Source organism: Lissotriton helveticus, chromosome 10 (genome assembly GCF_964261635.1).
Source record: "Lissotriton helveticus chromosome 10, aLisHel1.1, whole genome shotgun sequence".
Classification (NCBI taxonomy): Eukaryota; Metazoa; Chordata; class Amphibia; order Caudata; family Salamandridae; genus Lissotriton; species Lissotriton helveticus.
The window spans coordinates 1,031,821,740-1,031,845,154 of NC_136071.1; the positions used below are offsets into that span (position 1 = coordinate 1,031,821,740).

The following is a 23,415-nucleotide window of genomic DNA, read 5'->3' on the forward strand; positions in this document are numbered from 1 at the left end:
TTCTAGAATGACCGAGAACATGGTCTGACAGATGTCCTAAAATATTTGGGGATTGCAGCACACCCCTTAAGAAATGTCATATTCCTAAGCATTGATGATTTGTGGGATTTATTTGGCAATTCTCATTTTGTACTTAGAGCTTCTAGTTTTTGTCAACCGCTTCTTAAAGCTGTGCAACTTCATGACTGATGGTGCCTAGTGGATACATCCTTTAAGGAGCAGTTCTCTGAATATGGTATTCTCTGTGCAATGTATGCTGTGAGTTTTTTTTTATTCACTTTTTTTATTTTGGTCTATGCGCCTTGCCACAGCAAAAACAGCCTTGTGAACTTCCTTAGTTCTCAGTAAGGAACTCTGACATATGTTGGCATATTTGCCAATAGTTGACAGATCTCGGGTTGGGTGAAGGGCATTGAAGTTTAAATATGTTATGAGCATGATAAGAAATTGATTTGATATTCGTTTGTAGATGCTTAATTTCTACCATAAATGGCTTCAGGGTACTAGTGACATAGCCACCACATAAATGATAGAGGCTTGACAGGTTGCATAAATCGATCATTTTTTCCAGATGAGAAAACATAATTGGAATGCTTGTTAATACTTTGTATGCAGATTGGTAGCAATAAGATTAATTCAACTACAGTTAACTTGCTGTTTCTTCGATGTGTGCTAATCGACGTTTCAGCAGAATCCTAAATATATTCAAGTCCCATTATGTTTGAAAATACTGTCAAGTTTATTGGATAATTTGCGACTGCTCTTTTTTTTAGGTTTCGACCTGGCCGTAGCGCTGCGAAACAGGGCTACGCCCAGGCGAAAGCTATTGTTTACATTATGGGGACTTGAATCCGCCCCTTCTTCCATTGGCTAGCTCCATAAATGGAGGCTAGCCATTGGAAGAGATTGGCCGTCAATCACGTTTTCCAGAGAAAACGCGATTCGGGGGCGTTTCTGGGTCTTTTTTTAAGCCCCGCCCCTTTGTCCCGGGCCGCGCTGTGATTGGCTGCAGGCCCGGGACACCCCAGTGACGTCATTTTCCGGGCCGCGCTGTGATTGGCTGACGTCACGGGGTGTCCCGGGCTGGCAGCCAATCACAGCACGGCCCGGGACCTGACTTGTTTATAGTGCAGCCGTGGCTGCTTTAAAGTTACGCATGGGAGGCCAAGATTTTTAAAATGTGCCTTCACAAACTTAACAGATTTAGTCAATTTCGCAATTTTTGGTATTTGTAAACCTGTTTTGGATTTTGTATGTCCAAACCGTAGAAATGGTAATGTGAACGTTTTTGCGATTTACACAAAGCGATGGATGAGTTTGCGCAGTGGCACAGTGCGCTGGAAATTATGCTAATATGTAACAATCGTCATTAAAAGCTGTGTGTGCAAACTGATGAAGTAATACAATAGCAGGCAGGAATTTCCAAAACTTCCGGTATGGTAATTACCGTATGCAGTATTGTGGGTTTACACATATCGAATGGCAAATTGCCAGAGTATCGGTGCTAGTTCAACAATTCCTTCAGGCTTTTCCTAAATTCCGGACACTTTTCTGCAGAGGTATCCCACCGCGCCTTCACTGGCGACAAGTCTCCGTGTAAAACCCAAAGGTGTTTTTATATGTGGCACAACTCGTATTCCTGATAAGGAGTTTCTGACCGTGTCTGATTGTATGTTAAGGCGTAATGAAGGCCTCGGCGTTTTCCCCCCAGAAGGAGAGAGTAACACGTGCAGGCGATGTTTCTGTCTGTTCCCGTGTCCGTCATGTGCTTTGGTTTACTGCCAGCTTGCAGCCGGTGCTAAATCAAAAGGCAAACCCCAAGGGAGTCAGCACAATTTGTGTCCAATTTGCAAATAAGTAAAAATACTGTAAAAGTAATGTTGCTTTATTTTCTGAGTGGCAAGCACTGTTCAGTCCTCTAGATGGCTGTGTTGGCCTATCCAGTAAAACATGCACAGTCCAGCAGACAAGTGCAACACTCCGAGTCCACAGCCAGCGTGAGCCCAGGAGCCCACCTCTGTACAGCAGGTGCACAGGTAAGCGTGTGTGACTGTACAATGGAACCCTGCGGCGAGCACGCGCCTGGGAATGCGCGCGTCCGCCGGACAAAAGATAGTTCAACAGTGCCAGGGGCTCATTTACAACTCCATTGATGCGTGCCACAGCCTGCATGCCAAGATAACACAGAGCGATGCAATGCGCCGGATCCAACATCAACATTCCTCCACATCTTCTTCGATAGGTTCTTTTCCCTGCCTTCAAAGTGCACCGTAATGGGACGCGGAGCTGCAGCTGAGCAGCACCGCGTGAGGCTGACTAAAATGCCAGCGAGCGGTTGATCTGGAAATAAAAAATCAATATTTGCCATTTTCCTCCCTAAAGCCGTGGATGCACTGGAGTAAACCCGCTCTGATCTTAAGTCGCTGTTATAAACACAGGCTGCGGCGCATCAGCGCGTGAGGCCCACTCTGACCCGGGGTGTGTGAACTGGTTTCTAAGAACTCTACCGAGGCCACCCATCATATTTAATTTGTCCTCCAAGACGGACTTGAACCTGGTTCTTTACCGAGGAAGGAGCAGTGCATTAATCATTGTACTGTCTCATTTCTCCCGCCACCCTTGCACGTGCAGGAGGTGACGCTTCCTGGTAGCGGACAATGTCATACATTGCGGGTCTTTCAGGAACGAGGCCCTGCCTGCCTGTCTTAGTCTCGCGCAGGGACTGACTGCCATCATTCAACATTCAAGAGTAGGCTGCCAGCTTCCGTACACGGACTGATCTCTGAACAGCCACCCATGGGCAAATGTGGGGCTCTAGGGGACTGCACCCGTTATATCTATTGTGGTATGTGAGTTCAATTTAAATATGACGGCTTGCATCTGTGCAATAAACAATATGTATGTATGCACAACGCCATATTTGGGTTGTGAGAGACGTCTGGCTACAGGAATGCTGCCTGGCCCTCCCAGATGGGAGTGATTGTGACAATCACACAGAATCCCACTGCCCGTTCTGGAAGGTAAAATAGCATTTTGTAAATCACCAATGCATGTATAACCGTGAGGGAACTAATGTTGATGCCAGTGTCAACTTTGACCAAACACATTCTACCCAGTCTCATAAAAGTCAAGGAATGCAAGCTGATAGAGTGAAGAGCGTTAGTGCATTCAAACATTGGACATAACACGCCTTGCATAGGTGGATACCTTATGCAAAGCATGGCATTCCAGTTTGGCCTGTGGCATGTTGCATTAATGAACAAGTACGGATTCAATACGTCACCCAAGGGATGCGTGAAATGGAGAACATTCAGGAGGCAAACTAGGTTTGGCCCCCTACTCATTTGCTCCCGAGGTCTACCGGAAGAGGTCGAAGACTCTCAATGGCATTCAGGTGATAAATTGCACACCTGCCATTGGGACTTTAGAACTCTACTAAATTCAAATGGGCGGGTTCCCTAATGCATGGGCCAGGTTGAACTGCATACCGCACCCTCAGGGGTACAAAGTAGAACTGGACCAGCCTCTGGCAATTTCACACAGGTTCGAGCCAGATGCTTGGCTGTGGTTCAGCTCGAGGTCCTCCTGGAAGCTGGAGCCCAAGCCGAACCGTTCTTTCGTGTGACTTCAGCACCCCCCCTCCCACCCCCCGCCTCTTGCACAAATAGTTCAAATCAAAGCATTACTGTTTGAGGTAAAACGGAGACACAAATGTACACCCATTTAGTGGCCGATTTGTATGAAATGAAACCAGGACTCATGGGATTATTCATTTAAGGAAATGGAGCACACCAAACTTGACATCCAGACATCTTCTCGGAAGGGCTTGTGTACTCTGAACGAGAGACCCGTGATTTCACAGCAGTGCTGCCCGTGTACATGGGTGTGGATGAATCTGTGTGTTTGAATGCTTGTGTGTGGGTGCGTGCGTGTGTGTGTGTGAGAGAGACCGAATATTTGTTTGTGTATGTGCATGTATATCTGTGTGTGTGTAAGGTATTCCTGGGTGCTTGCGTGTGTGTGTGAGAGAGACACAATATTTGTTTGTGTATGTGCATGTATATCTGTGTGTGTGTGTGTAAGGTATTCCTGGGTGCTTGCGTGTGTGTGCGAGAGAGACACAATATTTGTTTGTGTATGTGCATGTATATCTGTGTGTGTGTGTAAGGTCTTCCTGTGTGTGTGGTTGTTGTTGATTGTATTCTACGACACGCTTGCTTGAACACCAGCCAAATGCAAGTTCATTACCTGAGATTTTTGAAAGTATGACAAATAATAACTTGCAATTATAATGATAACTCGCCATCACGATCCTTCTGAGCTTCCAGAAAATAATTCAGACTGGCAGTAATTAGCATTGTGATGGCTGTCAGTTGATGGTTTTATTACACTGGGATTAGCACCGCCTGGGTGAGAGCGCTCAGCAAAGCGGTCCAAAAACATCAGTTCACGAATCACGTAAAATGCCCATTACAAAAGAACTCAGGGCACAAAATACATAAATTGCCACCAGCGGTCCGAGAAACTTTAAGAGAAACTTTAATGAATGGTTAAGGATTTACTAAATTATTGGCTAAAAAAAACATGCCCCTTAAACCACGGTATGCTACACTGCTGAAAACGTTTACTTTGCAGTTAAATCGTGGTCCCTCTAGCGAACTAAAATACAGGCGATTGGTTTAGTATATAATAAAACAAATATATTCAGAAAAGATTACCACAACGAGGCTGTGCTGCATTTATAGTCAAATCACACTTAGATTCAGTATTAAATCCTAGAAAATACAAACCGGGATCTTCTAGGTTTGTCTCCTATTTTAGAAAAAAATAGTCTAGTGTCCACTTGTTTACGTTTTACAATTCTGGAACAAGGGTGGTTAAACGTTAAAAAGAATGTGTGTTACATTGCAATTATCCCTGTGTTTGCTCTAATAATCATTCAGAAATGATTTAGACAACTCTGAAATACTTTATGTGATTTCTTAGCATTTTCTGTTTTAGAGTAAGTTTCAGAAGGGACAACATTCCAGACTCCACTGCTGTTCTTTCTCATTATGTTTTTCGACCTGAGTTTATAATACTCGTCAGCCCAATAAAAACAAGCATTGGCATAGCCAATAGGTCTCGTTTATTTTTACAGCGACCGACTACAAGTATTTGTGTCTTGTCCGGGTTGATGGTAAGAGAATTTGCTGCACTATATTCCTGTAGTCTGCTCAATGCTCATTGGATGCCACTTTGGTGTGGTCCATAATAACTATATTGTTATTAAAGGCGAAACCGTTGCATTGTAAATGCTTGTTTGTATTACTTTTGCTTATGCTTCATATTGTATCTTTGGCATTTTATGTTTCTATGCAGATATTTGTTTACTGATCGATTAATATGGCAAAAAATGTAATAAAGAAATGAAATGCCAAAAAAAAAACGCTTCTGCAGCCCTGGATAAGACGCACGCACGGCTGGGGACGGGCCCTTTAAGCAAAATTACGCACTGGGTAATTAGAGAGCGAGCCCTGCCCACCTGCTCTCGGCTCCTGGGACACACCTCGCGCTGTACCTCTCTCTCTAGTTAATGTTTGTTATCGCCGCTCTTGGAGACAGAGGAGCTGCTGCGTGCCGTCATGGGGAAGCTGCTCGTGCTCGCTATCGTTGGAATACTGGCTGCCTTGTTTGTGGAAAGGATCATTCGCATCAGGTAAGAGGAGGGCTTCTCGGCGCTATGAGTTATTGAAAGCGGAAAGCGACGTCTAACATACCGTGGACATCTGATATTAATTAAATGTCTCGTATGAACAGCGCACAATAGCAGTCTTTTACCTGGCAAAGTGATACCAAGGTAGCATTGCTGCGTTCCGTTTGAGACGGCATGGTTTTTTCATAAAAACGTGCAAATCAACAGAAAAAAATTAATGTCTACAGAATGCGGATGCAAGAATATGCTTACTCCAAATGCATTAAGACCCCCATAAATTAATCAAGAACTTGCCATGACATTACAGACAAGAAAAGTAGTAAACAGGATGAACCAAGCTTATGCTATCATACAAAAACTACGATAAATGAAACATTAACTCATTAAAGATAGTGGTGGATTGTAGCTGACTTCGCCTGTGTCACGTGTTAGGAGTGCAAAGGGTTGCGCTGTGAATAACGTTGTATTTTCCACTGCAAACTTTGAACCATTGGGTTTGTTCCTGGACCACGCCCTACTACATCTCTAAATTTTGAAAATATGAAGTACTTCTCAGCAAAGATGATTTTATACAACCGGGTAGGGACGCATAAACCCTTCGCTGAGTGTTACACCGCACGTTCAAACATTCTCGCTCCCAAGCAGAATTCTTCTTTTGTATTTTAATTGCATTAATGTAGCGCTTTGTACCCCTGAAGATGCGTTGAAACACTTTACTGTGGGTGTCACTCTGCTCTGTAGGCCAAGGTTGGTGGTTAATCTTGTGGTTATTTTTTATTGGGGTTACTCTAGACAACACAAGGAAACCATTCCATACATGTACTTATGTGTGGTGGATGACATTATTAGGAATTAGGCGAAATCTTTGGGGAAGTGTATGTCAGTTCATGCTCATGGGAATAAAAAAATTAACTAGAGAATGGTAGGTTGCAGGTGTGGGATTTGCATAGGAGAAGTTTCGAGGTTTGAAATGAGGTGTTGACTATTTTCAGAAGAAATACAATAACAGACATTAGGGCAAACCTACACGTGCCTTAACTAGATGTGCTGTTTGTAGCCATAAGGCCACAGCTCCTCCCCACCTTAGAGTAGGCTGTGCTCCGAGGGAGGAGGCATGCAGAGCATGGAAGGTAAGGAGAGGGTTATTTGAAAGGAAAAGGAGAGGCAGCCATCAAAAGTTTTAGATCAAGGTCAGTTTTTCAAGCAGGGTTTTGGGAGTATGGAGGGGTCTTTCCGAGATAGCATGCAATCTGAGGATTCAAACCTGCATAAGAAAAAGGCATTATTTGCATGTTAGACAGCGCTATATTAGGTTCTGCGATAAGCACAACAGGCAAGCTCACAGACTGTCCACCACTAGGTTACCGCTGGACCACTGCTTCAGCAAGGACTGATGATCTGCTCAGGAGATGAAAGCATAAAGCAATGGTTCAATGCATATATTGAGACCTTTAGGCTGCGCTCGAAGGAAGCAGTAAAACGCATGATCGTAGCATTCTGGGAAAATATGCAGGTAAAGGATACAACCATGGAAAGGAAAATTCTTGAAATATTGGAGCACGTCTTCTGATGCCCATCCTGAAAGTTTGGTTCATGGTCTTAATTCTAAAAGCAAAGTAAGATCCAGTTTAGGTGCCCCTGGTTTCGCATGACACTAGATGGGTTTGAGGATAGCCTTTCCAGATAGTAGAAGGCTATTGCCTGCATTCTTGTGGCTGGAGGGTGACTACCCAGACTGTAAAATGAGGAGAATGGAGACATGACTACCCTTAGTAGTTCCATGAATACATTGTTAGCAAGGGGCTGCTGATTATATCTCCCTGAACACTGTCATTTGAATGGTAAGTGTGATGGTGGGACTGTTGTTTACATGGGTCGAGGTGAAGAAGCTTCTAGGCCAGGCCTGTCTTTTTGTCTGCGACTGATTACAGCTTCAGGATGTTTGGTGACGACCAGGTGCAGAGATCTCCCACTTCTCTGTGCCTATGTTATGGGAACTCCTGCTTGGAGCTAGGCAGCAACTGTTAAAGCTATCACTTTACCCAGGGCCACTGGGATTCTGCAGTGGGAAACAGCCTTCCCTACGCAGTACCATTACAACGCGGGCAATACAACAAACATGTTCCATTACCACGCGTTGCATTACCACACAAGTCGTTACAACAACTTGCATTAGGGAACGTGCTGTTGGATTTTTAATCCAACACCTTCCCTACAATTGCACAGACTGAAGTTAGAATACCAATATATACTATTCCAAAGTCCAGCACTTCCCTCAGACAAGTCGTTGCACCGACTTGCGTGGTAATGAAATGCGTGGTAACACGATCGATGTATTGCCGGCGTTGTAATGTCATGCACAGTAAAAGCATGCATGATTGTGTCATACATCCTTCTGCGGCAGAAGTCGTTTTTGCATTATTCGAATTTTGAAGCCAGATCGTATTATCACTTTTTCAGGCCGCATAATGGGCCATTGATCATTCAAGTGTGTGCCCATCCTCGTCTCCTGCAAGGCATGTTTTACAGTACATGCTCGTAAATATGCCAAGAGTCCCCTTTGTTTCACCCCTTGCCCTGCTGTGCAAACCAGACGAGCTGGAGCTGTAAATGATTACTCCACGTGAAGCTTCTCTGCTCTCTCCTTACAGAAACATACTGGCAAATGCTACAGAGCAGGTGGGAAAAACCGGACTATATTTGTACAAAGTTACAGTTGGTAAAACTTTGTACAAATATGCAAAAAATTTCTAAAAGTCATACACCCTTTTTGCAGGGGGGAGGGATCCGGGCGGGATGGGAGTTGGGGGTAGTTGGGCAGTGGGGGAGGGAGGTGGGTTCATTATTTGCAATGATATTACATATTAAAATCCTGATGGATTGCATTGTTATATATATGCACCCATGACTGGCAGATACCTCTGGGGTACAGGGTTCTGCGATTTTCGTGTGATCGATCAATAAACTATGTTTTGAAAAAAAAGTCATACACTCTTTTTATCAATTTGCATTTTAAGGTGTAAAATAAATGTCAGCATGTGTTCACAACCAGAAGGCAGCGGAGCAACAATGTGATAGAGGTCTGCAGTTGAGACCAGGCCAGAAAAAACTGATAATGTAAAATTCTTTTGTCTGTACACCTTCATGGAAACGGCCCTTCTGTTCTAAACACTCAGTTTACATAAAACCCCATCCAGGTTGCAGAGACATGTCGGTATTTTTTTATCCACTAGCAAAAAATAAAACGCACATTTTGTGCAAAGATGGCGGTAATATACACCGCAACTTTGTGCAAGTCAAGATGAAGTCAGGTGCTGGGTGTTCATGAATTGTTACTGTGAAAATGAAACATCTAGAGATGTGCAGATCCTGTTCAAAAGTAATTAATAAATAAAAAAACAATGCAACTTTCTCTTTGGTTATACCATTGAATGTAGCTGAAAATGTAATTCATTTTGCTACTTTCTTCTAGCGCCTTTCACTGTTCTCTTTATACTTATACCTAAGTTGGCAGCTCTTGCCCTCGTATGTGTAAACAGTGTATCTAACTGAGCTGATGCAGAGCTCAGCTTTAGTGTACACAACAATTTACTCTGAGAGATGTGAAGGGTTTTCCAAGTATCAGGGCTGGACTGGAAACTGAAACCAGCCCTGGCAAATTTTGCCAGAGCAGCCCCCACCCGGCGCCGAGCGCAGCGAGTGAGCCCGACTGCTACTAGGTGGGTCCGGGGGTGTTCTCCCCCCCTCCCCACAAATTTGGAAAAAGATAGACCAAAATGGTGATTTTTACAGCACATTTTTCATTACATATTCAATTGTATCAACTTTCAAAGCACAGTAAATAGTAGATGAGGACCTTAAAGAGCACCAGGTTACCCACCCAGTCATATGTACCCATAGACATTCTTTACAGGATCATGTTAGCAAGGCCAGTCAAGTTTTTGTTGTTCAATTAGAATTATGGGACCTGTAGTCTTATTTAATCTAGTATACAACTAACACTACAAGTCCCAGAATTTTAAGAAAAAAGTGAGACTAGTCAATTTAGTCACCACTGACCTGTGAAACTGACTTGGTAACAATTAACTTGATGCATAATAGCAGAAAGGCGTGAGAGATGGAATGCATAAAATGTAAAATATTGGATTGGGAACGTCCTATTAGGATCCACCTAGCTACAACAGATGAGTGATGAACAACTTGGTCTCGATAACAATAGTTCTGGTACTTCTCTGTATAATCCCCCAGATTAGGCGAGCACCCAGCTAGCTACTTTTCCCAAGTGTCAAACAATATAATACACTCTGTGGTAAGGTATTCCTTTCAGGTGGGTTATATGTGCAGTAAGTACTCAATTGCAGACTGTAGTCTGATACCTATATTCATTATTGTGATGTTGTAGCTGGCAGCTTAGGGAAGGTAGCTTTAATCACAAAAACGGCTCATGTTTCTTGGGAAAACGCATCTACAACACTGTCTTTACAAAGCAAAGCTTTTACAGTGAATCCTTTACTACACATGCTTTTATCATGCATATGTCTTTACCACACATGATAATTATAAGTCAATTAAGTATGTTTATTAGGGGGTAAGAATAGCTTTAGGGGTGGGTAGTGGTAAAGGGATGTAAGCAGTTTGTGTGTTGTAGTCTTAGTTTGCTTCTATCAAAGGAATGAGACAAACAACAAATAGCCATGATTTGTGAGTTTAAAGTGTAGGATTGGAAGCAATGTCTGGTTACAAGGAGGGAAGTTGTCACCATACACAGTCAATGGCTTCTGATTTCTTCATATTTCAATGGGAGAAAGATTTCTAAACGGAATGGGGCCTAGAGAGAACTTCTGGAATTGTGACTCAAATCTTCAACTGTCAGGGTTACAATCCTCGTGTCCTTTGCACGGGAGTTCGAGGACACAATATTATGTGGAAATGTTAAAACCACATTTTTACCATCTCAGACTACTGAGTAAAAAGAGCAAGAGTAGGTTAACATAACAGAAATCTACACATTAACCATGGCCTAGCTCAGAAGAACTCCTATCCTATGAGATTCAAGATGCCATTGAAATCATCACCACAAGCACCAGGCCTGCACCCGGCTCACAGGTCAGCCTACATCACCTTGAGGGTGTTTGCCTCTTTCACAAGAGTTGGTTGCCACTTACTGCAAGAGATCAAACCCTATGCCCCTAAGTAGGAGCTACACTCCTTCTTTGAGACTTGAACAATCACCCTAAACGTACAATTACCTACGAATGGTAACCACCGATACTCCATTAATCATCTGTGCATTTCCACCAATGAAAGTCCAAAGGCGCTGATTAGAATTGGTCTATTCTACTTATCACGGTGTGTCAAACTTTGCATTGATAAACTCCAATTTTCATTTTTGAATTTAAATTGTGAGTGTGGTGTCCCAGAGCACCTATGTTCTGCATATGTCTACTTTGATTATAGTTTTCAATGGAATGATCAAGGGTGTAATGCAGGCCCCTGTAGCCCATGTGGTACTGATGAGCCCCCGACCCTTCAGGAGACCCTATTCATCACTAATCAAATTAATCTCTGTGAGATATCAGAGGGTCCAGGGTCCCTCTTCACATTGTGCATGGGGGCCTCATCATTTTATGTTACACCACTGGGAATGATCTGTCTCCATTAGGGTCCAAGTGATCCTACAACACCAGTCTGCCGATCCCACTGAAGTCTTAAAAAGGTGCACTGTGTTCCCACATCACAAGACCTCCAATAGTTGAGGAAGAAATTACAGTGTTTGCCTGTAATATTAATCTCCAAGAAAAAAAAACTTTAAAAGCCTCACTTCGAAGAGTCTTTATCTGCCAGTGTTTTACAGGTCCTAGTGCAATGAAGAAAATGGGTCCCCTATTTAAACTGTGAAATGCTGCAGTAATCAGGGTCCTGTGGCTCCTTCTTGCCCTGGACCCGGTGCCTATGCACCAGCTGCACCCTGGTATCTCTTGTCTTCTGCTTCCCAGGGTACCTGTCCTATCACTCCTCACACCAACAACTCTAACACTCTCCCAAAATATTCAAACTCTGTAAAACAGATCAAAGCCTCAGTCTATATCCTGCAGCTCAAAATTCAACCATTTAGAGGTGTTACATCCATCACATAGGTTTGCTGTATTGCCGGTTTTATGCAGACCTCACTGGCAGAACAATTTGTAAGATATTGTTTCCCCTTTCACACTTAAAACAGCAAAAAATAAGAAAATGCACTTCTAAATGTGTTCACAGTTGCACATTTATATGCGAATGATAATTGAAGTTAACGAAATCAGAAAAGGAATGGTCTAAATGAAAACAAATATCTTTAACGTCAAGTTGTATTGCTGGGCCATGTTTGAGCCTTTGCAGAACCTAAAAAAGGTGAATAAGCAGGTTTTATTCTGTGGAAATGTGTCAGCCTACCCAACTCGCCCCCATGTAGCTCTCTCCCCCCCCCCCCCCCCACACACACACCAAAGTATGTACCTTCTTTGATCTCTAAAATCAAACGCAAAGCACAATCTGATCAGGCGCAACAGGCTGGCGTTCCAAACAGCAGTAAAACATATTTCTCAATCAATCAATGATTTGTAAAGTGCACTACATACCCGCGAGGGTCTCAAGGAGGTGGGGAGGAGGGGGGCCACTACTGATCTAACAGGTCTTGAGTATCCTCCTGAATGTCAGCAGGTCTTGGGTCTGTTGTAGGCTCAATGGGAGGGTGTTCCATGTCTTGGCGGCGAGGTGGGCGAAGGATCTCCCGCTGGTGGTGGTTGTTCAGATGCACGGGACGGTGGCGAGTGAGAGGTTGGCGGAGCATAGCTGGCGGTTGGGGATGTAGAAGGAGAGCCATCTGTTGAGGTAGGCTGTGCCGGTCTTGTGGAGTGCTTTGTGTGAGTGGATGAAGAGCTTGAAGGATATCCTCTTGTTGACGGGGAGCCAGTGCAGGTTTCTCAAGTGGGGGGTGATGTGGCCATGTCATGGTACGTTGAGGATCAGTCGTGCTGAGGCGTTATGTATGCGTGGTAGTAGTTTAATTGAGCTTGGTCGGGGCTCCCGCATAGAGGGCGCTTCCGTAGTCGAGTCTGCTGCTGACGAGGGTCTGGGTGACTGTCTTTCTTGTATGTGTCGGGATCCATCTGTAGATCTTGCAGAGCATGCGGAGCATGTTGAAGCAGGAGGAGGAGACAGAGTTGACTTGCTTGATCATTGAGAACGTTGAGTCGAGGATTATTCCCAGATTGCGTGAGTATTGGGGCTGCCCCCAGTGCCGTCGGCCACCAGGAGCCGTCCCAGGCTGAAGGGTTGGAGCAGAGGATGAGGACCTCCATCTTATCTGAGTTCAGCTTCAGACGGCTTATCTTCATCCAGTCGGTGACTGCCTTCATTCCTTTGTGGAGGTTGGCTTTGGCGGTGATGGGGTCCTTGGTGAGGGAGAGGATCAGCTGAGTGTCGTCGGCGTAGGAGATTATGTTGAGGTTGTGCTGTCGGGCGGCGTGTGCTAGCAGGGCCATGTAAATGTTGAACAGTGTCGGGCTGAGGGAGGATCCCTGGGGTACGCTGCAGATGATCTTGGAGGCTTTGGAACGGAATCGGGGGAGGCGGACGCTCTGGGTTCTGCCGGAGAGGAAGGAGGTGGTCCATTCCAGAGCCTTGTCTCGGATCTCTACGGCGTGCATGTAGAGTGCGGTGGTAGATGGTGTCGAAGGCGGCGGAGAGGTCTAGGAGGATGAGTGCTGCAGTCTCACAGTTGTCCAGCAGGGTCCTGATGTCGTCGGTGGCGGTGATGAGGGCAGTCTTGGTGGTGTGGTTGCTGCGGAACCCTGACTGGGAAGGGTCCAGGATTCTGTTTTCTTCAAGGTATCGGGTTAGCTGTCTGTTGATGATTTTCTCAATGACCTTGGCCGGGAAGGGGTGCAGAGAGATGGGCCGGAAGTTATTGAGGTCTCTTGGGTCTGCCTTTGGTTTTTTGAGTAGGGTGTTGATCTCGGCGTGTTTCCAGCTCCCAAGGGAAAGATTGATGACGTTGTGCAGGAGGGGTGCGATGGAGCTGCTTGCTTTGTTGAAGACGTGGTGCAAGGAATGGGTCTGACGGAGAGCCGGAGTGGATTGTGCTCATGGCCTTGATGGTGTCATCTGCTCACGCTGGCCCAGGCTAGCAGGGGGTCATGGTCGATGGTGTGTAAAGGGTCTGTTGTATACTTGTCTGTTGGGGCTGTCTGGGTGTTGAAGTGGTCATGGATGTCTGTTATCTTGCGGTGGAAGAAGGTGGCGAGGGAGTCGCACAGGGCTTGCGACGGCGGGATGTCGTTGGTGTTGGAGCTGGGGTTGGAGAGTTCCTTCACGATGTTGAAGAGCTCCTTGCTATTGTGTGCATTGTTATCGAGGCGGTCTTTGAAAGAGGTCCTCTTGGCCACCCTGATGAAGTGGTGGTGGTTGTGGATGGCGTCCTTGTGTGCTCCGTGGCTGTCCCGAGCTTGTTCACTGTGCCGTTCCTTCTCTAGTTTCCGGCAGGCTTGCTAGGAGGCAAGGAGTTCTGGGGTCAACCAGCTTGCCCTCTTGCTGGTGTCTCTGTGGGGGTGTTTCTTCAGCGGGGCGAGGGTGTTGGCGCAGTCCTCGATCCAGTGTCTGAGGCTGTGGGCAGCGTCGTAGGTGTTGGAGGGTTTGGTGGCTGGACTGAGAGCGAGGTTTGCAAAAATCTGAGTGTTTGCATGTTCACTGTCCCTCCAAACACTTTTTCCCAACCCTGGAAGAAGTTTTATGTCTCCCTTTGTCGAGGATACATTCCCTACCTTTCTCCGTATGGGAAAAAAATAGAGTTGTGAAACCTCTTAAAACATGCAAGTTAGTTGGTTTGTACAGACTCAAAAGAGCATTCCAATCCTAGAACTATTGCTTACCACTATAGGGCTCGGAAAAGTCACTCGCAATAACAAGTCAAATTTAATCCGGACCAGCTATTTTTAGAGCCCACTTGCCCGTTCTGGCGAGCTGCCAGCAGGTGTTTTGCTTGCTTGCAAAGTGAGCAATAAAGATACCTTTAAATCTTATCTTGTCACACCTCTCTGCTTTCAGAGAATTTTTTTTATTTGTCTTTCAACATTTACTTCTCTTTCTGTGACCTGAAGTTAGAGGATTTTGTAAAGTGAACTGTGTGACAATTGGGATGAGACCTGTTCACGGGTCGAGTACATTAGTTAGGTCGAGTAGTGTATTCAAGTTACTAGATCTGCAAATCCTAGTAAAAGTTTTATGATTTTTCGATTCCTGCACTACCTCCAGCCCCAGTATGTAGATCTGCAAAAATGTTGCAACATAAGTGAATTTCTAGTATTCAAACCCTACTGGCACAATCAGAGAGACTATATCAGAGCTCCTATATTATGAGATTACTGCCCTAATTTGTCGCTGCATTACATGACACAAAAAGGAAACATGGATTTTATTACAGGACAGTAGATTTATGAAGCAACCTGCCCCATGGACAAGTAGATATTTTTTTTTTATTTCACATACCTGGCCACAGGTCAATTGGCCAGCTGTGAATAAATTAATTCACCAAATCTTATCCTAGGTAATTGTGGCAAAAAAAGCTAAAGGTTGACACAAACCTGACCGTACTCTCACACCGAATCGGGTTTCCTTCCTTTGGAGGGTAATCAAATCACCCAAGCCCCATATCACTGCCCCATAACTTGCTATGGGAACACATTGTGCTGAAGATATTTTCACGAGGGGTGTATGAGCCCTCACTCCCTTGGGTGATAGGCGACTTAACAGCGAGCCAGCAGCCCTGGTGAACTTGGTCTTACTTTGTGCGATTATGCTTAGACCATGTCCTAGATGAACTGAGATTCATTAAGTATTGATGAATAACTTTATATCCTCTATTTATCTATTATATTTCAGTCTTAAGCATTTGTGTCTGAATTATTGTATTATTTTCTATCACTATTTAAGTTTTAACATGCAATAATGGGTAAAGAATGGTGCTACAAAAGGTGTGAGATAATGAATTTTTAGATGCATAATCTTCTGCATAAACTGATTTTTGCCACATAAAATGCCATATAATTTGGATCTTCTTGCCCCATAGTTTAGCCAACTCTGCCGCTTAATTTGGTCTTGCACTGCCGTAAAATTCCAGTGGCCCTGACTTTGATAAAGGCTGTGTCTTGAAGGCAGCCTGAGAAGGACACTTGTAAGAGAACCAGACCGAACTGGTTCTGCACAATAGACAAAGCAATATCCCTTGCAAGGGGAATGCACGGTATTTAGGGCATTTGGGTCGTTTGTTTTTCAAATTGAGCTATTTGCCTTTCTGTCTGGGGGGTATAAATGAAAACAGATATTCTTAGCTGTGTGTCACAGTTTTACGAACCAGATTAGGGCTGCTCTATGGAGTGTCACTTCACTTGCCCACAACAGTTTGATCATTGTGTGGATGTGCAGTCTTGCGGGCTTTCTGAACAAATATCAAATGCAAAATTTGCCTGAATGCCTTGCTGCAAGTGAGACAACAGCAATGAGCAATGCCGAGGTTTTTAAAGGGTTGGTGGAGCTGTTGGTGTGAAAGGATCCTTCCATGTTAGACAGAGTAAACACACTTTGCATGAATCTCAGACAAACGGGCACATGCTGCAAATGAAGAGGTAGACACTAAAACGTAGAGTTTTTATTCTGGAAGGTGGCTCAGGATGTCAAAATCTAACTGCTGGAATCTGTATGTAGGTACAAAAGGGGGTGATAATGGACAGAGCATCTGAACCAATCAAACACTCAACGGTGATGGATTAAACCCAGATCTTTTGACTGGGTGTGAGTGTTTGATACAGATGCTCTGTCCATCACCACCCCCTTTTGTACAGGAATCTGTATGTAAGCACTTGCATTGTACTCTAATCCCATCAGTGTAGGCTTACATTTTTAGGTCTCGGCTAGCGTGGCTGCACACACGCACAGCTCGCTCGGCGAGATTTTATGATTTTAAGGCGCTTCAGTATCCCTGAGAACAAACAGTGTTTAATCAGGGCGCGGGAAAGTGGCATAATTATGGATACTGGATGCCGTTCCACACAAGCGAAGTTAAAGCTGGTCCCAGAGTAGCGCGCAGTGCCGCCAAGACAGGGAAGGTACAAAAAGGGGGTGGTGATGGACGGAGCATCTGAATCAATCAAACACTCACACCCAGCCAAAAGATCTGAGTTTAATCCATCACCGTTCTTTAGCCCACTCTGCCACCCCAGTTCAGACATGGCTATATGCAAATCAGTCTGACACTGCGCCTCATGGGAACAGTCCAGCCCTAACTGCCAAGCCATGTCTTCCCTGGACCGGAAACCAGCTTCCGAGGACCGGTTTCTGGCATTCCAGCCGTCTTCAACCAAGACAGGGAGGCAGACTGCATTACTGCGGAGGTTATTCAAAGGCTAGCGGCCAACCGGGGCTCTGTGCGCCGCGTGTCATCTCTCCGACCCCGCCATGCTGTAAGAGGATGACAGCCAAAGAGGCGGATGCTGCATCAAAAGCTCATCAGATTGCAAGAGGCCAATGAATCTTTTATCGTCGGTGGACAAGCGACTGCAAAATAAAGCCAGGGTAGGAAGGCGCGATAGGTTGACCAGAGAGTCACAAGCTGACCACGCCCAACAGCATGGCCGCTCTACATTAACAAGAATACCAATCTGACACAACAGTAGCCCTATAGCAGGATAATCTATATAAAGACAATATGAACAAGACCCTATTCAGACCCTTACTGACATAGCCTAGTCGCTGCATTGGCCTTATAGTGATAGTACACTCTAGATAGACGGAATTAACACAAGGTGAGGCATTACTTATTTTATGTTTACGGCTTTGAGGGTGGGTGGTTGGGTCACGGGCCTTGGAGTCGTGAAGCTGCAAAGCTAACTGATGTAGCGCTTGAGCCACTCAGTGGACATGAAGCGCTGCACACAATCACATGGTTGTCTGAACGTCGCATTCTAAGTATCTGGCAAAGTTGTTCCCAGCCTCTCCATTGAGAACTCTCCTGCACATTCCAAAAGTGTTTAGCGGTAATTTTGGGCACAAAAATGTATGTGGCACACTTTCCACATACTTTTCTACATTTGTTATGACATTTTACTCCAGTAGTTCGGAGAGGAGCGAGCAGTGACGTCAGCGCTGGGTCCAGCAGGTAGGCCGAAGTGACGGCAGAGTGGGTCGGCAGCTGGGAAGGGCTTGGTAGTGTGAGGGCTCTTCCTGTACCCCGCCCCACCTTTTTATGGCTTTGAGGGTGGGTGGTTGGGTCGGGGGGGGGGGCTTGGGAGTCGTGAAGCTGCAAAGCTAACTGATGTAGCGCTTGAGCCACTCCGTGGACATGAAGTGCTGCGCACAATCACATGGTTGTCTGAACGGCGCATTCTAAGCATCCAGCAAAGTTATTCCTAGCCTTTCCATTGCGCACTCTTGTGTACATCCCAAAAGTGTTTAGTGGTAATTTCGGACACAAAAATGTATGTGGCACACTTTCCACATACGTTGCTAACTTTAAGGCTCTACATGCTACTGTACATTTACTTTGTTGCTAGTTTACTATGTCTTCGTGCATAGCATACTGGAATGCCTCTTGGCGCTTGGTTAGTGGGCGTTGAGGGAGTCCTACAGAGCATGATTATCAAATGTGTGCCCTTGTTGATTACTAAAAATGTTTGCTTGCAATGGATGCTTTCTAACAGAATTTGTGCGCCGTTTAATGTAACAAAGTAAAGCTTATATTTGGTGAGGCTCAATGTTAACAAATCGCACCCTCTATTGACCACTGTCTGTCTCATTCTGAGCGATCCAACCTCAAAAAGTGTAACCCTTTTGGATCACAAACTAAAATTATATAGCGTCGGGGAAGTCAGCATCTATTATTATTAGTAGTAGTTATGTTTCAGTGTCCTAAGTTTGTTCCTTTTTTTTCTCTCATTCTGATGTGTGCCCAAGTGGTGTGCCTGTGGGGAGGGGGGCCGGGGCGGGGTGTTATTTTTTTTTTTTTTTTTTACAAATGTATTTATACATACAGTCTACCTGTCCCCATTTCCTGCTCCTACACTAACTCGATAATTTTACAGGCTAGCTGCCCGACGGAGGCCTGGATTGTAAGCATCCCACCATGTGCGATTCCGAGGCTTTTCCCCGTTGCTGACTCATTTACGGATGGAAGTGTGTTCTCAGAAAACCTGCACACTGTAAATCACAGCAGCTTCGTAATTAACAATTCGAATTAAAAATGAGGATATACAATACCTCAACACCACTGTTTACACTCACAAAGCTGAGAGGGTATGAGGGATGACCGGTAAGAAATAACGAATAGAATGATTAATTTAGCTACGCACTGCGCCGCTGACCACTTCTGTGCGCTTTAACACTTCATAATATAACACATACGAAGAAGCAGAGTGACACCAGAGCTCCTTCCAAATCAACTGGTAAAAGACTCCAGAAGCTGCTAGCCGTAGAGCTCTTTTTACAGTTGTTACTTAGGCACTAGGCAACCATCTCGGTGTCGGAGCGTCTCACTGAAGTGGGTGAGTGACTTATAGCTCGTTCCCATGGAACCTCGATCCCACACAAGCCAAGTTTCCTCGTTGTTCCATCTGCCACCTTCGCTCTGCCGTAGCTCACAAAGTTGAAAACGAAGCAATCACAGTTGTGGTCAAAAGAACACAGAAATCCCTTTAGTGGTTGTTAGTACAAAGGAAAACTAGAAAGCCTGGGGTGAATCCTAGCTTCCCCACTTATCCACACTCTATAATCAGGCAAATATTTTTGTATCACCCCCTCGTTTTCTTAATTATCTCTTGTGGTATTGTAGACGTTCTAGTAGCTGGGTGGGCGGAGTTAGTGGGCTGGGGGAAGAGGAGGATCCAGGGGATGGGCAAGTTAGTTAGAGTAGGGACCGGGACCTGAGAGCACCTGCTGAATAAAGCTCTTAGATAAATGAAGAAGTAGTCTTTCGTTATTACAAGGAAGACACGACAACTGGCGACGAAGGTGGGATGCACAGCTTGCTGTCCCTGAACCCGCAAATGACATTCGGTCCCGTCCCTAGAAATTGGGAAGGAAGTCGCTGTTGCGACGCAAGTGCCCCAAGAAGAATTGCCGCCCAGAGAAGAGAGGCCAGCAGTTTGTATCGGTTCCATGATCGGGAGATCGCATAGAGCCCCAGCGAAGAAGCGCAGTCGAGCATTGGTGAAGTTTTGAATTTGGCGCCGGTCCGCGCCTGAAGGGGTGAGAAGCTAAGAGGCCCGGCATGGTGTGAGGCCTACTGAGAAGCTCTGAAGTCACCCAGTGCTTCCGTGCTACGAAATCGTAAGAAGTGTGAGATCAGGATGAATGCGTGGAAAAGTATTGCACAGGTGAGATAGCCCGCCACGAGAGAACCTCAACCCAGAAGCGTGCGAAGTGGCATGCGCGCGAAAAAGCCGAAGGTTGAATTGAGGCCCAAGCGTACCTGGTGAAGCGGAGTGGCCGGCGACAGACAAGCAGACGATAGGAGAGGTCGTTGTGCCAGCAGTGTGGTAGCGGCCTGTGAGTCCCTGTTGCAGCGCATTGTGTGAGTGAAGAGTGCAGGTCGTCGGACATCGCAGAGTGAAAGCTGCCAGCCAAGCGGCCATTTTGAAGTCAGGCAAGACGGGAAGGACTTCCCTGGTCAATAGTGAAGCGGCCATCTTGTAGTCGGGCATCAGTGCGCGCCATTCAGTTAAAGAAATTTGAGCACAATAATGATCGAATAACGGACTGCACCAGGAGCACATCACCCAAGCGGCAAGAAAAAAAAAAGGGACATGAGCGTTGGTAGTGTTGCACAGAGTTGCAGACATAAAGTGTCACGAATACAGTGTACCGACGAGTCGCATGAATGAGGTGACCCTGTTGCATGAAGACAGGCCTGAGACATTCCAAGCCACACAGCAATGAACTGATGAAAACATGAATAACATGAGATGATTGCTCAGTGTGAATAAGTGCATCACTTGAAACTGTGAACAGTGAATCTCACGACTGCCCAGGGGCAGCGACAGAGTTCTTGAACAAGCACAAGCCGATCCAAACGACCACACGTGGTCAAGAGAGATAGTGTCACAGGAAACAGGAACATTTGATAAATCATTCATTATGTCAACGTACAACTCACCACAAAGCGAAGCCAAGCCAATCCTGGTGGGCATGACCCACCTGAGGCCCCCAGAGCCATTGACTCTGATAGCTGGTGGAGGTTTGGGTCCACGGTGGCAGGAGTCGGTTGAAGACTTCGAGGACTACATCAAAGGGTCCAAGGTGACGGTGGATGAAGATCAGTTGATTGCATTGCGTAATCTAGTTGGAAAAGACATTAGCAAAGTGATAAAAGAACTGCCCCCGGCTGAAACCGGGACATATGCCAAAGTTTGTGAGGCCTTAAACAAAAAGTTCCTGCACAAGCGTAATGTTGATTACGAGAGATATGTTTCACCAGGCTCGTCAGGACCCAGAAGAGCTGATGAGCACGTACATAACACGACTTCGTCGGTTATCCCGATACTGCGACTTTGACACATTTTCCACTGAAGATGCCATACGGCTTCGGATCATTGATGGGTGTCAGTCTGAAGCACTTAGACGGAAGCTGCTAAAGAAAAGTCACAATCTTGACGAAATCGAAGAGATGACAAGAGTGCACGATCATGCCGAGGAGCACGCCAGGAAAATGGAGTCAGGATGTGTAGGAAAAAGAGAACAGGCCAACCGGGTTCGGAACGTCCGATTCCGCCGGCGTTCCAGCGTCAGGCCCAGAAGAACCAGGCCATTCTCGTGGCGCCAACCAGCCAGACGCTGGCGTCGTGAAATCGAGCAGCACGACCAAAGGGTGGATCGGACCAAGAAATGCCATCGATGTGGCTATGCCTTTCCACATACAGACGCCTGCCCGGCAATGGGCCAGCAGTGTCGGAAGAGTGGGCGCCAGAATCATTTTGAAGCTATGTGTGGAGATCACTGACGGGAACAGGAAGGTGGCGCTGCACGAATGTCCCAGCTGGGTGTTCGGCGTCATCATGCGCGAGCAGTGCAAGATCGCACCAAATCCTCGTCCGGATCATCAAACTCCAGCAGGGAGTGAAGACGATCTCAGTGGACCCGCAGATCGTCGTCACGAGAGTCCTGGTTAGGATCCAGAGAACCTGAATACACGGATGAATACGTGAGCATGGTGACCGACCGAGATCAGTTAAAGAAATATCCCCGCCTTGACATCTGGGTAGGGAGTCATGCTGCCAAATTTGTGTTAGATAGCGGAGCATCATTGAACTATATATCAGTGAATGAATACAAAAAAATGAAAGCATCACCGCGGTTAAGCCCCGCTTACGTCCGGGTGTACACGTGGATGGCCAAAGAGCCACTTACCTGTCTTGGAAAATTTTCCACGACACTTCAATACAAAGCAATGTCTATACCAGCTGTCAGTCATGTTATCGAGGGTCCAGAGGCGGACTGTCTCCTCAGCCTGCCTACTGCCGAGCGCCTTCGGCTGGTAGAAATTCTGTATAGGGGTGGTGATGACCCAAGCATAGTACACCAATTCCCGAAACTATTCTCGGGTCTGGGAAGGATGAACCAGTTTCAGATTAAACTTCGCATAGATGAACAAATCCGCCCTGTGGCTCAACAACCCCGAAGGGTGCCCGGGCATCTCCAACAAGCTGTCGAAAAGGAGATACTAGAATTATTGAAAGATGACATTATTGAGCTGGCACGTGGTCCTGTCCCCTGGGTGTCACCAGTTCTTATCATCCCCAGGCAAGGGACGCCCGCAAGAGTACAGCTGCGTGTGGATATGAGAGCGCCGGCATGGCCCTTGGCGAGGAGCGCCCTGTAGGGCCCCATCTGAGTGAAATGAGGTGGACATTAAATAAGGCTAAAGTGTTTTCCAGACTTGACCTCAACCGTGGGTATTCCCAGCTAACACTACACGACAGGTCACGATACATCACGACTTTTGTCACACACATGGGACTATTCCGCTACAAACGATTGAGTGAAGACATCCCTGCAGCAGCAGAAATACTGCAGGAAGCGATTGGCAAAGTCATTCAGCATATACCCAATACTATGAACCACAAAGAAAGCATACTAGTATATGGGTCCTGCACACAAGAACATGACAAGGCACTGGATAGAGTATGTCACGCTCTGATGGAAGCCAACTTAACGCTAAACAAAGAGAAATGTGAGTTTCATTGTTCCACCCTCAAGTTCTCGGAGCACATTCTGTCGGAGGCTACAGCCAAGGGTGTCAGTGACAATGTGTTTATGACCGATGACTTTCATGTAACTACCCTTCAACCCCGGGAGTCAGCTGACACTGGTGGTCATGTGCCACGCTCTCTGCTTTCATCTCCTGCCGCTGATTTAGCAGTAGCGGTAGAATGTTATTATCGTGTGGCAGATCAAGTCAAGTCACCGGCAGTTCCCCTGAAGGATGTTCGGCAAGCCACCAGAGATGATGCTGTTTTCAAAAAAATCTTATACTGGCTACGGAACAACCGGTGGAGAGACATTAACAAAGAAGGGGAGAAAATGATCCACAACTTCGGCAGGAACTGCAAATGTTCCAAAACATTCGGAGGGAATTGTCTGTCACCCCTGACGGGATTCTATTAAGGAACCAAAGGATTGCCGTTCCCAGTAAATTA

The 23,415-nt window shown here is 45.8% G+C and overlaps 1 protein-coding gene across 1 annotated transcript in view; it reads left to right on the forward strand.

Annotated features, from left to right (window-relative positions):
* The first annotated feature begins 5,518 nt into the window (after positions 1-5,518).
* Positions 5,519-23,415, forward strand: part of LOC144784742 (serum paraoxonase/arylesterase 2-like) — a 499,971-nt gene continuing 482,074 nt past the window's right edge. Inside the window, exon 1 of the mRNA XM_078663730.1 lies at positions 5,519-5,698. Coding sequence (XP_078519856.1) covers positions 5,625-5,698 — 74 coding nt within the window. The 5' untranslated portion in view covers positions 5,519-5,624. The remainder of the gene's footprint in view (positions 5,699-23,415) is intronic.